General features: G+C 35.6%; 1 protein-coding gene across 1 annotated transcript in view; it reads left to right on the top strand.

Annotated features, from left to right (window-relative positions):
• Nucleotides 1-3,906: 3,906 nt before the first annotated feature.
• Nucleotides 3,907-17,299, top strand: part of RSRC1 (arginine and serine rich coiled-coil 1) — a 176,515-nt gene continuing 163,122 nt past the window's right edge. Inside the window, exons 1-2 of the mRNA XM_009279087.2 lie at nt 3,907-4,100; nt 6,637-6,762. Of these exons, the coding sequence (XP_009277362.1) occupies nt 3,913-4,100; nt 6,637-6,762 (314 nt within the window). The 5' untranslated portion in view covers nt 3,907-3,912. The remainder of the gene's footprint in view (nt 4,101-6,636; nt 6,763-17,299) is intronic.

Raw genomic sequence — 17,299 nt, 5'->3', positions numbered from 1 at the left:
AGAGGGGTTGGCAGAAGCTTATGTCCTATTGCACATACATACGGCTTAACACTTCTGTCTGAGAAGTAAGGGTAAGGAGCCTTAAAAATGGGATTCCCCATAGCTATAAGGGTGAATTCTCTTATGTCACGCCGTTAACTCTGTGGTACAAGTTTTTGTGGTGGATCTACAAACTTTGTATGGAAACAGCCAGGTAGGAAAAATCCCATGAGATTCAGCATATGATGCCATGTAATGAGTCTTAATTTTTTCTGTTTGCCTTTTCTTCCCCTTTTCATTATTTTGCTAATTAAGGTTCCCCGAGTAATCTTAGTTCTCCTCTGCGATCTGTAGGTACAGTTATACAGTTCTGTTTGTGGAAATGGTATATGGACCACTGCTGACCTGCCAGAACAACTCTTCCATCCATCAGGCTTCAGCTGGTGTGATCAATCAATGCTGGCAGTCCCTTTTCCCAGGTCTGTTCAGGAGTATGGAGGGAGTAGGCAGTAGTCAGGGAGAATACTAACCTGCTATAGGTCTTGATAATTGACTACTCTCAAGTGCTATGTTTATAAGAGACGTCTTCACAGGAAACTGTGTGTCATGTACTGAAGGGATGGTCTAAAGACCCTGGTGAAAGATAGTGCCTGTCAGACAAGTTTGTTGCCTGTATATGTTCAAGATATCCTTGTAGGAGACAGCTGCTAGGACTTGGCTGCACAAATTGTTCCAGGATCAACAGTCTGCTTCTGGCAACCTCTTTTCCAGTGGAAATTCTAGAACGTGTAGAGCATCAGTCACCCGTGTGCCTTTGTCCTGTAGCTCATCCATGGTAAACCACGTGTTCCTGGAGCTCCCAAGGCTCAAGTATGTGCATGTATGCTGTAGGGCTTGTCTTGTAATAGGGAAGGGCCATGGCATGTAGTTCTTCTTTGTTCCTGAAGACACAAAATTGAGATTTACATAATGAGTTTCACTAGTTTTATATGCTGCTTAATCCTGTTATATGTCCAAATGGGGGGAAAAAAGCTGATGGTAAAAAAAGGAAGTTAGACGATATATATGTTGAAGTGTAATGTTCTGGCTCATAATGATATCCACATCAAGTGGTGAATATCTTGGCAGAAATGTCTTTTGTACTCTTTGTTTCTCTGGTCTCTTTCATTAATCTTGCTGTCATGAGCTGTGGTCTCTGAGCTTTTAACTTAAAATCTGTGCATTGCAGTTTCATCTTCCTGAGCAGTTCTGCTTATTTTAATTTTGAGATTCAGGTTCATGTTCATTTGAAGATTGTTCTATCAGTATATATTTAAAGGGCTTTATTCTACAATTCAATAACTGTTAGTACCTTGGAGCTCTGTAAATCTTTTACTACAAGGGGAAAAAAATAAGAAGATTGCTCAAGATGGTGCGTTGCTATAAATTGGCATTCCTCTACAGAACTGTAAATTAAAGTCATAGTTCCTTAAATGAGATGAAATACTCTGTAAAGTACTGCCTCCGTTTTTCTCAAAATCTGTGTGGATTAACTTTAGTAAGATGGTAGAAATAACTTCATTTAAAAAAGAAATTCTCTTACATAGCAGTTCATCCTCCTAAAATTTTGCTGGTTGAGGTGCATGGAGATTTGCTGTTTTAAGTTGAATATTTCAAAAATGCTTTGTTTAGATTGTTAGCTGAAGGACCAGTTCTAAAGTGCTGTAAACAGAAACTATTGAGAAGTGAAGTAAATATATAGAGGGATTTACTGCAGCAAAGCTTAGTAACGGCTAATTTGTAGGCACTCCTGGCTGCAGGAATGGAACTGATAGCTCCGAGTTGCGTGCTGAAGAGCCGTCTGCAATCCACAGAGATTTGGCTACATAGGAATGAGTTTACATAGCTACTGTTTTGATTGTGGCAGTAAGTGAACTCTAGTGAACATCAAAGAAAATCCAGATACTTAAGGGACTGTCTTGTATTTTGCATTAAACAACTGTTGGATAAAATATGGAAACTCTCCTTGAAGTAGATGCCAGGTCAGAACTTGGCACTTTCCAGGAGGATGTCCCTTTGACTCGTGCTTGCTGTAGCTTCCTTGCCCTGGCTCCAGGGGTCTAGCAGTCCTTAGGACGAGCTTCAGCAGCATGGGAGGAGTGTGTCTCAATTTGACAAGCCAACCTGCATCTCTGACATAGTCTTCAAATTCTGTCGAACGTAGCATTGTCTGTATATTTGTTGTACTTTGCGTGTAGCTACCTGAAAGGCTCCCTTGGGACAGTTGGTCACAGTACACTGGCTTTGCCAATCCCATGCCTTCTAGGGTGTTTAGATATATTACTGTAGGACCGTAGCAAATACGATTGTGTGCAAAAACAGTTTTAGCTGTCTTGGGAACTTGAGGGTGAAAATGTAGGTTTAAGAGACTTCATGGAACTAAACATGGTTGGTTTTTTTTTTTTTGCTTAGTCATGCATTTTGACCAAAAGGCCTAGCATAATCAAGACTTGTATTTGCACATAAACCTTTTGTGAATTTAAGCATAAACATACTTAATGGTGAACTTCTTTTGTTCTGTTTTCAATCTCTACCCTGGAGATTAGGGTCTGGTGCCTAGGTAATAAAAGGTGTGAGGAAGGGCAAAAGTTTGTATGCAGAACATGAACAAGTTCAACCTGTTTAGGCTAGAAATATGAGGACCTGTAATATTTCAGTGTTGGTTAAAGACAGGTGATATTGTGGCAAAATATATCCATGATCTAGCTGTTGATATGAATGTCAAAGAATTATGAGTTCCTGTTTTCCCAGTGCAGAAGTAGCTAGGGAGCCTTGAAATAACTGTTTCTTCTTGGGAAGAGGGGCTGTTACTAACTGCCATTAGCTGAAGTGTGTGTGAAGAGGGGTCTTGAAGTCTTGGGTCAATAGGGCTGATACTGCTGGGACAGAAAAACAGTTTTAAAGCATTATGCACGTTTTGCAACCTGGAAAGTCAAGAAAAGCAGCATTTCTTTAATCGTGAAGCAATGAAACTGATCTCTTAGGAGTTCCAAATGAAGATGATAGTCTTCGCAATAATTAAATGAATGGCAGGCTTCCCCACCCCCCATTGTTTTTCAAATCTGTTATCAAAGTCTCTAAACATTGTCCAAGTAAACACATTGGCAATCAAGAAACATTTCTGAAATTTAGCATTTATAGGTCTGATTTTGGAATAAAGCAATTTAAAGTTGAGTGGATCTAAACTGAGAACCAAAATCAACCTAACTCTAGTTTAAATTAATTTAAAAATAATTTTCTAGAACTTTTTTCTCAACACATGTTTTAATTATGACAAGGAGGACAAAAGTGTACATTATTTTAATTGCACAACCTAAAAACACATGAAGTGAGTCACACCAGTAGCTGAAATCAATAGACTGCATTCTATTGGTTGTGTAAGTATTATGGATCTTCATTTATGATTGTAAATTAAACATATTACAGATGCTGTACTACTGACTGCGTAGCATCTTAAAGTGAAAATCAGATATTAGAAGTATCTTATACGTTACTCCCCAAATTTCTGAAAAATTAATATCTAAGGCAAAAACGTAAAAATAAGCTAAAATGAAAATATGTTCTGATGTATAAATGATTTTATCAGTGCATTTATCTGTTAAAATGGTTGTGAAATAGCTTTTGTGAAAATTTACAACAAATATTTGATACCATAATAAATTAATTAAAATTTGCTTGGTAACATGAATTTGTTGATGTCTTATATTAAAATCATGATTTTTTTTTTTGCACGCAAACCAAATTTTCTATTCACATGATAAGTTTTAAAATGGTATAATAATATGTTTATTTATATATGCATACACACTAAATATTTTTTTATATACCTGACAATGTAATGTAGACATGACACTTTCTTACAGTTTAGAATTTTTGTTTTTACATAGTTTAAAAATGGGACGTCGCTCCTCGGACACAGAAGAAGAGAACAAAAGCAGAAGGAAAAAGAAACACCGCAGGCGTTCGTCTTCAAGTAGCTCCTCAGACAGCAGAACATACAGCCGTAAAAAATCTGGAAGGAAATCAAGGTCAAGGTCACGGTCTCGAGATCTCCAGTCTCGTTCACATTCTTATGAGAAAAGGTGCATTTGTAGTAATTTACTGTCTGTTGTAGTTGTTTACAAATCAAGCTCTTTCATATTATGACAGAAAGCTAGAAAGTGTTTCAATCCAATGTGTAATCAGTTCTAGGTTGGAATTTTATAGCAAAGTTTGCTCTGAATCTTGGAAGATGTGGCAATATTTTCACTTACGTTTAAAGAAAAAACCAAAACACCTTCCCCCCCTCCAAGAATACAAAACTAGTGTATATGCAGATCCAAAGGTAACTTCCCTATTAAAACAGACAAAAACCAGCCAACTAAAATAACTCTTCCTTTCTCTTCCTTCTAAATAATGAATTTGGAATCTCTTTTTGGAAATAGACTAGTTCATGCATTAACACCAGTTTGAAAAGGTAGTTTCATTCAGCTAGTTACAGACTATTTGGTGTTACTTTTTTCTGTCATAATAAACAAAGCAGGTCTTTCCAGACAACAAGGTAAACTTTCTCAGTAGAAAGACTTAGAGTGATTTTACAGTAGGTCTATAAATTTGCTGCAACAGCTAGTTTTTGCCATTATTCTTGCTATTTTTTATGTGTACAAAATACAGTAGTCAGCCAGGTGTTTAGAACACAGATCATGTGGCTACATCTACCAATTTTTTCTTGACCTAACATCGTATTTCCTTCATCAGGGCCCCTTTCAGTACCTGACTTTTTTTGAATACCCTTGTTGTGTCTCAGTCTGACTTGTCGTGATCCTGGAGTCAAACTGAACAGGTGGTGGTCAATTTATTAATAAGTGGAGCTGGAAAATACTCATTGTGTCTAGCTGCACTGTAAATATATTAGAAAGTGCTCCTGATAAATCTCTCTTTAGCTGGCAGAAGAGTGTGTCAATGAGGGACAAGTTGGCTGGTTGGGGGGGGTTTCTTATTTGTTTATTTCATCCCCCCTTTCTTCTGTTCCTGCTTAGCATCTACATACAGCCCTTAGGGGACACAGTGAGATGACATGGGCTTCGATGCCAACAATATGCTGATGACATGCAGCTTTATGAATCTCTTTAGTCCAGTGCAGGCATGGCTATCTCGCAGATAAAAACAGAGCTTGAAGGGAGATTAGACTCTGGATGAAGACCAGTTGACTTAAATTGAATCCAGAAAAGACGAAAGTGTCTGCTTTTAGGATCTGGCTGGCACCTTTGCTTTGCCCTTAGTTTAGGGCATTTGCTCCTGGCAGTTAAGTCACTATTGCACGCTGGGGTCCTGCTGGATTTATCTCTGACCCTTAAGAATCAAAAGCAACAGTCTCTAAGATTACTGTTCTTCATCTTCATTTAGCAGGAACACTGCATTCCTGTTTCAGATGAAGACCTGTTTTTTAGTAGTTAACCTATATATCTTTTCCAGTTTGGACTACTGCAGCACTAATTGTACGTAATACAGTGCCTTTTCCCTTACACTAGATAAGCACGTATCACATTGACTGCATCCTGAATTACAGAAGTGTTTTTACGTGGTGTTATATTTTAATATTAATCGAACATAATAAAGGCCAAAAATAAGGAGGTTCTCATACGGATTGTAATTGTTATTTAGTTAGCTGTTAGGGAGATGGAGTTGGAGAGAAAATTTTAAGATTAAGACTTGGAAGGTATCCCTCCCCCCAGTTTTGGGATTAGTTGGTTTAATTTATGTATTTATTATCTATTCTTTCACCTTTCTCCTATGTGTATAAGAATTTGTATTTTGAATAAATGAAACGGGGAGGCTGCGTGGGAGGGGAAAGGGAAGATACCTTTCTGACTTCTGACTGAATTCAGGATAAAACTTACAAGCTCAAATGGAATAAATTAACACTGATTGTTTGATTACTAATAGTACTAAAAAAGAAAAGGGTGGGGGAGGGTCTGCCTACATCAGAGCAGAACAAAGATTGCATGTTATGCAAGTTGAGATAACAAATTGTAAGGTTATATATATACATAAAATATTTTTAGGTGTACGTAATTTAAAATACATTTTCATGTTTACATTTTATGTATGTACGTAGTATGACTGGAAATAATTGTATAGAGTAGCAATGCAGAAGTTAACATTTTATGAATTTCATTTTTAGCACTGGAGTTGTAGTCCTTATCCCATACAATGTATTTCTGTGTAAATCCTGCTGAGAATGTAGGTTCTAAATGTTTCTTCAAGCTTAGATTTGGCAAACAGGGAGTGAGTTCCAATGAGCTGGTCCTGGGACTAAAAATCATTGAGAGCTGGGTTGTGTTCCTGGCTTTGCCTTTGAGGTATTGCATGATTTTGGGCAAATCAGTTAACTTCTGTCTCTCCTGCCCTTTTCCTGCCTTGGGATGTATATTTTAGAATGTAAACTCTTAAGACAGGCATTGTCCATGTGTATGTGAATTACTTATTACAGTGTAATAGTGGTATTTGAGGCTTCTACAACATTATAATACAAAAAACACAGGTTTGTATGTCCCTTTTAAGTAAACTGTTAGGTTTTTTGTTCCTTTTTTTTCTTTTTAGAAGCAGTAGCATACTAATAGCATGGTTTTGTTTTAGACGCAGACACAGATCGAGCAGTAGTTCTTCATATGGTTCTAGAAGAAAACGCAGTCGTAGCCGATCAAGGGGCAGAGGCAAATCCTACAGGTCTCAAAGATCGAGATCAAAAAGTAGAACAAGAAGGTAAGACTCTTTTCTAGGAAAAAGAATTATTATTTCTACTGTAAAAACATTCATTTAAAATCTCCATATAGTTACTGAGTTTGGAATATATTAGAAAAAATGGTTGCAAGTGATCTAAACTATATGTCACTTGAAACTCTTCCTAATTTGAAATCTCTATGCTGTGCTTTTGGTGTACTAAATCTTTAAATTACACTGGTGGAACAGTTGGTTTTGAAGATAAGTTATATATTTTGCATCTGACTGAGTGCAAAAAGCATTAATAGAGTCACCTTAGTTTAACTGTAATCATCTGAAAACTTCTTGTGGATTTTTTCTGATTACTGATTTCCGTAACTCCTATGCATAACACTGGCTCCCTGAAGATCAGACTGAACTGTTATTTTTCTCATCTGTATTTGCCTTGGAAAGAGACGAGTATTTAGTTATGCACATTTTTCTCAATATTTAAAGATATCTATGGTGCCAAATTTTTGATAAATTGGATTGTGACAAATGGATATTTTCAATAATAAACATAATTTAAATATTTAAATCTTAATCAGATGTTGCAAATTATATTATAAAACCTGCTTCATACTTTTGTAATTAAAAGAAGATCAACTTTTGTGTGCGTGTATTTTTCAATTAAAAAGTTTAAATAAAGTTTATCCCTGGATATCAGAATTACTGTTAGCATTTTCTATTGAACTTAAATTAATTATTGAGTGTATCAGGCAGATCAAAGCTTTTTTGGTATGTGTTTACAGATCTTCGGCCAGGTAATTTTGTATACCTGCATCAAGAATTTAGTAAAAGATGTTATTTTCACATGCCAAATCAGTGGAGCTGTTGCCTCTAAATGTTGAAAATTTGTTGTTGAAAGATGTGAACGTTTCACTTTGACTTATTCACAGCTGTTCATTATAATAGCTGTCTGGACACTTTTTGCTACAGTGCCTTTGTAGTAGCAATTTGGTTATTTAAACTGTCTGATCTCTCTTTGAGTATACTTACCGTCTGAGCTGTAGACCCCAGATAAGCTACTATGCTGTGTGTAGAAATATTGCTGTAAATATCCACTGTTTTGCTAACAAAATCAGTTTTAAAACAATGAAATGTCAAAAGAATAAGGTGAAAATGAAGGTGGGTTTTTTTGTCAGGTATCATGTTTCCTAATGCTGAGTAACATGATTTAAAGATCTCTGTTTTATTGTAATGAGTATAAACTGCAGATCTCATTAGACATAGTCTAATGGTCATCTTTTCCAAGGGGTTCACTGATGTTAATTGTCATCAGAGTATATGGAAATTATGCACCTAAAAACTTTAAAAACATGACTACTGTTTGTTTCATTTTGTGCTAGGAAATATTGTGTATAAAATATTTTATGTATAAAATATACTAGCTTTTCAGTACTGTAGCTACAAAAGTATAGCTGTAGGTCACTTTAAATGATATTACTATTCACAGACATGGTTCTTCAGGGAAAATATTTATAAATAGCATCCTAAATTATAACAGAAGAGTCTTCTGGAATGTTAAAAGCATAAAACTAAAACCAACAGGACACATTGAATCTTTTATTGTAATTTTTTCCAAGTCTGCTCTCTGCTGTAATGTTACACGGAGAAGCCATGGATTAATCTTTTTTCTGGAGAAGAGTTAAGTAGGTTGCAGAAAGCTGCTACTGGAGGCCTGTGTTTTCCCTGTTTGTTAGCATTGAGGCAGTTGCAGCCGTGCTAAATAGTTCTTTTCTTCGCTATCTCAAAATCTGTCTTGTGCACTCAATCGAAAGTACGAACAGCTTTCCTAAGAGGACTGAGTACGTTATGATTCATCAGGCTGGAAAAGAGATTGTGGGGGAAAGAGGGAATATGATGGAGGAGTATAAAAAAAATAAATTAAAAAATGAATGGCATGAAAAGATGATTAACGAATGAGTGTTTCCTATCTCCTCCAATGTAAGACCTGGGGCAGGCATCAAAGTGAATGAAGTCAGCTGGTGGCAGATCCTAGTCAAATAAAAGGAGATGGCTCTTATATATTGCATAATTAAGCTGTGGAAGCCCTTGCTGTTGGAGGTTGTGGATACCAGAAGTTGAAATTAATTAAAAAAGCAGTCAGACAAGAAAAATCCATTCAAAGCTGTTAAATGCGAAGAGACAATATTTGTCTTAGGAAATGTATGTATTTGTAGCACTGAAGTGGAATTTTCATAAGAATTTGGCATCTGTAATTAATTAATTTTTTTGCTTGGGGTGGGGCAACTTATTTTCATATGACTTCTAAAGGTAAGTACTGAAGAAAACATTTATGTAAACTAGATAATAAAATGATCAGAAGTAGCTCAGGCAGCCACCTTGTGTTAGTGTAGTAAAGAGTGCATTACCCACTGAAGTATTCTTGTTGATCTCCAACTTCTGAATTGCTAGTGGCAGGGAGTAAAATCTACTGACCCACCTGAAAAGCCGCAATATGACATACAGCAATAAAGTGAAGATCTTCTCTATGCTACTTGTATTTGTAACGTTACTGTTGTACCTTCAGAGTACCATCTTTAGGACTTGAGCAACTGTGATTTCTCCACACACCCCTCCCCCCCCCCCGCAATGGGAACGGGACTGACACTAGAAAACTAGTTTCATATTGGAAGCTAAGATCCGTTACATGGTATCTTTAAATCACTGCATTTGTTTTTGGTATAAGTCATGCAGATGGCACAAATTCTGTATCCCATAATGTCTTTTCTCCCCACAGTCCCCCATAAAATTAAGATATTTTGTTTCTCAAGGTAGTGAAAATGCTGGTAAAAGTATATGTGGCTGTAACGTAATTTTTTTTAATAACTTCTCTAACATAGGTGTTTTATTTGAGTGTATGATTTACAGAGCTCCAACTGTATACAATACTGAAATACCAAGTTTTAATTTGAAAAGTTAGATTTTTTTATAATGACGTTTTAAAAATATTTTGAGTATTTTTTTGAGTAGATATTGTTTGTAACCTAAAATTTTTTTGTGCCTAAAAGAATTTTTTTGTGCTATATTTTAGAAGATAAGAAAACTTGTCCATATTATAACTATTTTATTTTAGATGCATTTTTTTAGAGTCAAAAAAGTGGGGCTTCCTAGTAATGCTATAAATTTAAAGCTGTCCTACAGCAAGATAGTACAATGCAAATATGACTTAATAAGATCACAAACTGAATTTCAGCAAAACAACCAAGATTTACATTAAATTAGGAATTTTAAAACCGATTTAGTTTGTTTTACTGAGCATTTGCTTAATAACATTTCGCCTTCTTGCAATCTTTTTAAAGACAATAATTCGTCTGTGAAATGCAGGCACATCCTCAGTAGAAAAATTGAAAGCAACAGCTCACTTTCTGAAACCACACATCTAGTGATATAAAGAAATATTTCAGCTCTACGAAATTTAATAAATCATCCCATTTCCTAATTTGATCATATTAGATGCTGATGTGGAAGAAGCATTTCAAATACCATCTCCTCATTAATATACATCAGTCTGGGGAATAGAATGGAATACTTATGCAGAGATGTCACAGTTACTGTTTCTTAGTTTACTAAGTGGAACAGGTTGATGTGATACTGGGTGCTATTTGTCAATGTCTTGCTAAAATGGTTTGGGTCGAGTTATGGAGTCCAGAAAGACGGCGGCTGATAAATCAAAAGTGGATTGAGTGGACAGGAGGCAGTGATTGATACTGTGACAGGATATGAAGAAAGGAATTTTGATACAAGCATGCATGATATTGAATATGAGAAGGAAAATGGCCCTGGAGTATGGATATTATTCAAGGAAATGAGAATAATAATATCATCTTGAAATTATTGCTGGGTGAAGATTAGGATAGTTCTTATTAGAATAGTATGCTTCTCCGGAATGGAGAAACTCAGATTTCATATAATTTCTATGTGGATAGAGTCTTGGTAATATTTTTAGAGTTTCACTGCAATTGCTCTGCAAGTTAATCGTATATGAAAATACTTGCTTTACATCAGAACTTGTAATGCAAATCTTTTAATTCATGTAGCTTTAAATAGAATTAACCAAAAGATTTTAATCTTTATTCCTTGATGTCATACAATTCTGTGATTATAGAGTATTTCACTATAATTGCCTTTAAATATGCAAGTTTGTTTTTATTGTCTGCCAAGTGCTTTTTGGCTTTTCCCTTTACATTAAACTGAAAACTGCTGCCTTGAAATATCTTTAACACAGTTCAACTTAAAGATTGACACAATAACAGCTAGTACATCTATACATATCTAAGAGAAAACATCGTGTGTAAAGTAATCCTGTTTGTAGAATTGATGCCTTTGGACTGTCACTAAAGGAAGCATTTGATCAGTGTGTGCGTGGGTACATGGTTACATCTTATTTCTTTACCATTCTTCCAGTCTAATTGATTTACTATTGAAATGTGTGCATCTTATTGCAGTCCCGTGGCAGGGTGACCTATGCCATCCAGGCTATGGATGGCTTTGGAATAGGCTTGGTTTTTGGTATGAAAAAGCAGCTTGTTGACTGAAGCTGCCATTATCCTAGCAATGTAAGCTAGAATTAACTTACGTTCAACCCTCATAGCTTGCCAAATTCTTTGTGTTTAGCACTTATAGTTTGTAATATTTAAAAATAGGGTCCTGTGGTCATGCAGAGAAGTGCAATGTGAAAAGGGTCATTAAATAAGTAAGAGTAAAACCCCATTAATTTCTTTAAAATAGTGCTGTGTTGGTATACATACTGAATAGTCAGGTTCACAAATTTAGTGACCTCTAAAGGTAGTGTAATTTGCATTGCCTGGTTTATGACACACAGCAGTGATAGAATTACAAGAATTCCCTTCACCCCTTTCTAGATGCATTTTCAACACTGCTGCTTCAAACACAAATACAATACTAGGCAATGCTTACCCTGAAGTTAGAAATTCTTGCCATTGGGTTTGATCTGTTCTCAAAAAGGTCATAGCTTCATTCAGATACCTATTCATGGCTGGGCAAGCTATAAATCCTTGCTATGTATCAGTTGTTTACCTGTGTTCTTTATAGAGTGCCACTGTATAGGGAAGATCTTAAGCTTTTTGCAGGTTTCAGTTTTTAGTACTGGCAGGGGTCAGTCATCTTTTGCGTGAGGGGTTTTTTTTGTCTTTGAGAATTTCCTTTTTTAATATCTTCTTAAAAACAATCCAAACCATTGCTAGGAAATATTTTACTGAAGAGTCGATATTGCACAGTGAAATGTTGTTTGTAAGACTATTCAAAGATATAAACAGTATTATCATTGAATGCTTTTGTATTTGCATTACTTGGAATGGTGACTAGGAATGGGTCTGTCTTCAGTTAGTCTCTCTTTTTTTCCATGCATGTTATTTTAGTGTGGTAGTATTAACGTATTAGGGTCTTTCCAAATTAAAACTCTGGCCTATCAGATCTTACAGCTGATAACAAGTGGTTTAGCACGCGCTAATGGGTAGCTTCTAATAGATTACAATGTAGAGTTTTAATTATGAACAACTTCAGGTAGAATTTTCTAGAACAGCATTGTCTTTAAAAGAAAATAAAGGTTCTTAGGAGAGAGGAAGATAAAAGGGATGTGCATTTTGAGGTAGACATTAATGTCAGCAGCAATATGTAGTAGAAGAGATAATGGCAGATAAACAAAGAGCAAAATTGTGAGGGGCCTTGCGAATTAGACAGTTTGTGGAGGAACAGGAGGAGGTAGAAAAGAGATTAATAAAATAAAAAAGGAGAATGGAGTGGCTCAAGTAGTGGGCAAAGATCATCACACAAATAAAATGAATTGCAGTTGTGTGGACTTAGAAGACTGATTTTTAAGAATGTTGTGAAGAAAGACTAAATTTAAATACGATGCAGATGTATGGATTAAAGCTGAAGTTGGTTTCAGTTGAGCAGAGGTCTTGCCTATGGGAATAAGCGTTAACATAGGTGATGTTAGCTGTTCTGGGGAAAAAGAAAGGCTTAGGGAAGAAAGTGGAGGTTTTCTGAGTTGACCATTCTACAGACATCAGACAATATGAATTTTATTGTCTGATGGGAAGGAGATGGAAGGAATTAGGAATTGAAATTTGATTAACAATAGCAGTATTGACTTAGAGCAATAAGATAGCTACGAGGAAAGGGAGCGGGTACAAACATGGCTTTGTCTGTGTATCTGCTGTAAGAAACAAGAAATGACAAGACAACTGTGAAGAGCAAGGTTGGGCACACGTTGTCAGACAGTGTTGAAAAGCTGTCTTAAGCTATAAAAACGCTTTGGAAATACCTCTTTTGGAAATGGATCCAAGAATTTTCCAAAGAGAAGCAGATAAAAGTCCTATAAGAAATCAAGCAATGCTATTTAATCAGAATATTTCTTTTGAAATGTTTCATTACTACTTTTTTTGCCTGGTAGTAGCTACTGGAGTTACTATTCTTTTAATGTTTTGGTCTGCTGCCTAGGATATTTTTTCTTCTGCCCTTGCTACACAAATTAACACACTCACATGCAACGAGATGTACAGACCCACATAATTACGTAAGGAATCAGTGTAAATATTACATGCTTGTCTCTCTTCTTACTGGTGGGGAAGGGGAAGTTTGGAGTCTTTGGTCCATTAGAATGTGTATTTAATTAAGATATTTTAGTTTTTCTTTCATTAAACTTCAAATAAAGGCTTGGGGCAGGGAAGAACTAGTGAAATTCAGATTACTGAGTTTGCTCACGTGATCTTTAGTTTTTCTGTGGATGATAACGTCGGATCATATTTCTTCTTTTTCCCACAATAAATCAAAACCTGCAGTTTTTATTTAGGATCTTGTTGCTTTACAGGTTGTATCACCAATAGTCGCTAAAAAATATTTTTTAGCTATAATAACTGACTTTTTTCAAAAGGAACTTAACAGTTTGTCTACATGAGTGCACTGCAAAAAATACAAGGGTGAAGCAGTAGCACTGAAGATACCCTACAGCAATAACCCATCGATGAGCACATTACCAAGATCTAATTGACTGCTTTGGAAATTAAACTTCATAAGGCAACGCCAAGGGCTCTTAAGTTATCAATAAGGCCAGATAGCTGCTAGTGACAGTTGCTTTGATGCCTTTCATTGGTGTGTAAAAAAAAAAAAAAAAAGCCTTAAAGATACGAATGCATAAGTGCTGTTCATTTAGAACTAAGTATTGAGTCTAATTACATGTAAACTTTTTTCCTAAAGCAGTCCAGGTGTTATGTACACAGAATGTGTTTTAAGTATAGCTTCTTATTTTTCTAAAGCCTTTTATTTCTCCCTTTGGGAAAGGGTGTATTTGTAGTTTGGTGGTTTTTTTGGGGTGCTTTTTTTTTTTTAATGCTTCAGTTTTCTGTTTGGGAAAAGGTACTCAAGAAGACGAGTAATAATATGATTCCCCTTAGTGGAGAACTGGCTTTTTGATTTCAATGTGTCTACATTCTAAACTACTATGTATTTTTACTTTTTTTAATCCTCTTTCTCTGCTACCAAAGCTCTGGCCATGAAATAGAATCTATTATTTTTTGCTGCAGAGATCATGTTTCTAGAGGCAGCTATGCAAACCAACATATAGCAGATGTCTTAAAGATGCATTGGTAGTATTTGCTGTGTAAACTGCCGCTGTTTCCAGTGTTAGCTTCTAGAATGTGATTATCAAACTGTGAAACACAAAATTGTAGAATTTAGTAGAAACATTTTACTGTTTCTGTTATTCCCATCTTTCATTCTTTCTAGTTCTAATAACATGACAGTAACAGTATCTGGTTTAAAAAGATGCAGGCGAAAAACATGTATTTTTGCTACAAAAATATTTTACTACATCTTTTCTATGGGACTCATCAGAATGTAAAAAAAAAAAAACCAAACCAAACCCTAGCAAGAGTAAGCGTTACACTGTGACAATGGAATACAAGCAGCTGTCAACCCCGTGTATTACAAAAATTCAACCTGAATTTTGTTGAATGTACCTAAGTCAACCTTGCTGAAGTTGTATGTGCCAGAGTTAAGATTACATGTATGACCCTAGTTCAGCTTCCCTGTTCACGATAGTTTTAATGATGGATTATTGTTTCTTCCCCAGATTCCTTGACATGTTTACTTTGTGTATTAATAGATTGGTTATCATAGTCCTTCTCAATTATCTTTGTATATTACTCTTGTGTTATTTTATTCAAGTTACATGAGGGGCAGTTGTAACAAGACGGTTGTTCTTGTAAGCAACCAGCCACCTTGGATCAGGGGTCAGCAACATTTGAAGTATGCTGTGCCTGATGCTTTGCTTTTCTCAAACTAGATGTTAAATATGTTGCTAGAAATGTATCAGGTCCTAGGAGAAATTAATTACCAGAGAGATAAGATGTTCATCAGTAATGGCTTGCCTCTGTGGCTGGAAGTTAGTCTGGAACTTTGTGGGAGCCAGGATCTGGGGACCACTGCCTTTCTGAGCTATTTTTCTCAAGGTATTATGGTTCTTTGCTCCTAGCTGTGCTGTATGCCATTCAAAAATCCATCTTTGACAGAGATGCTAGTTTCTGACTCTTGCTCTAGAGGATTTTTTGTTGTTGTTGTGTTTTTTAGAGATGATCACTCTTCTGTATAAATCAGTGTACATGCTGTGGAATACTTTGATCACTGCTTTTGTCCAAGATTTCAGTTGAAGCCGTTCCTCAGTAGCAGGGCCTTGCTGTCTTCATGAGTAAGACAGTAGCTGCTGCATACAGTATTTTTGGTACCTTTGTACAAACAAAATTTATCCCATATAAATCAATTCTACTTCAAGATCCAGATAGACAGCTGCCAGTTTTTGTTGATATTATGACCAAAGTGTGCTTTGGGAGCGAGCTCATGCCAGGTTAAGCTGATTGAAGTTGGGGTACTGTGACACTTTCCTGACTGTCCCTTCATCCTTTAGTGAAGTTCTTTAGTTCTTCTCCTCCCACATCTATGCTTCAAGATAGTTCAGTGCACTGATCTGTCTGAAAGCTCTATCTTGCTCTCTTTTAGTGAGGAGCAAGAGAAACAGGGTGAGATGCCCATGTATGGAGAATGTGGGTTGGAGAAAAAGGGTCAAGCCTGGGTTGTTCAAGTTGAGATCAGGTGAGAGGCAATTTTAAAGCTGGAGTAAGGCACCGGGAACAGGGAAGGTTGCCAGTTTCTAAGGTAAGGCACCGTGTCTCCCTGAAATGCAAGAGCAAGAATATATATAGATGATAACGCTTCATCTGGTCCTAATATAGGTTTATTGGTATAAAACTTTGGCCCTATCGCGGAGACAATGGCAAAGCTGCACTTGACTTCAGTGATTCCAGATTTAACTGAGGTGTGATGTTATAGGAAGAAAAGATTATTAAAAAAAAATTTATAATTTCAGGCATATGTGTAGAGCCTTTGTCTTTTTACTGTCAAAATAGTGTTTAAGTAATTACCTGAGCAAAATATTTTGTTAAATATGTGATCGCATAAGGAAAAATGTGAAAACTTCCATTTGTTTTTGCATAGTGTAACTGGAGAGAGTTGTATTTAAATAGAATGCATGTTTAAAAAAAAATTAAAATCTAGGAAACAATAGGAAATTAACCTACAGTTAATATTAAGGTATAAATATTAAATATTTTGGAAGTACTCTTGTAGAAATTTTTTATTTTGAATCTTTAAGTTTTCTGCAAATTCATATATGCGTACCTCCAAAATACTGTGAAACATATGCTTTCAATATGGAGTTTCCTTATCCATAAATATTATTTTAAAATATTCTTCAGTTGCGGTTTTCATAGGATCATATCAACTTCTAGTAAGGCAAACTGAAAAACTCTCACTGACTTTAAAGAGTTGTATTATGCTCAGCTTGAATAAATGATTTCAATATTTTTGTAATTCTGTACTGCTCATTTATATCTTAGAAATGGAGGCAAGGGCAGTAGTATGTTGTTTTTAAATTATGCATATACTGTTAGATATCTATTTTTCTTCTATAGTTTTCGCTTCTCTTACATGGAAACATGCAGGGGTAAGCTAAATTGTAATAGAATTTAAATTAATCTGTGGCATAGCACTGAAAAATCTGTTACCAGTCTGTATCAAAAAGGTATGCTAAAAGTTTTCCTGTTAAAGCTCTAAGCTTCTTGATTGGAGAATGGGTAAAAAAAAAAAAAATCCTTTTCCTATTTTTCTACTATATAGTCTTCTTGAAGTTCTTCCAAATTAGATTTTAAATGCCAATTAGGAGGTTGAATATACTAAAATAAAAGCAAATACAACCAAAATGGCCTCACCTTATGGCTAGTTAGGCTTTTTCTCTAAAAAGCGGGACCTTTGCTCTGAGCATGGCTTTGAGAAAGATATTCAGCTTAATGAACACATTAATTAGAACCATAACTATTTATAAGATAATTAGAAACGAAGTACGGTAAACTGGGCTTTTCCTGCAATTAATGGAGGATTAATTACTGGAGGTAATGAAGTGGATTTTTAAATGCATTAAGGTGAAGTACAGAGATGTGCAAGGCTTTGTGATAGTTGCATA

The sequence above is a fragment of the Aptenodytes forsteri genome, unplaced genomic scaffold (assembly GCF_000699145.1).
Source record: "Aptenodytes forsteri isolate BGI_AS27 unplaced genomic scaffold, ASM69914v1 Scaffold299, whole genome shotgun sequence".
Taxonomy (NCBI): domain Eukaryota; kingdom Metazoa; phylum Chordata; class Aves; order Sphenisciformes; family Spheniscidae; genus Aptenodytes; species Aptenodytes forsteri.
Note: the sequence above shows the minus strand (reverse complement) of the source record. Positions and strands in the feature narration are given on the sequence as shown.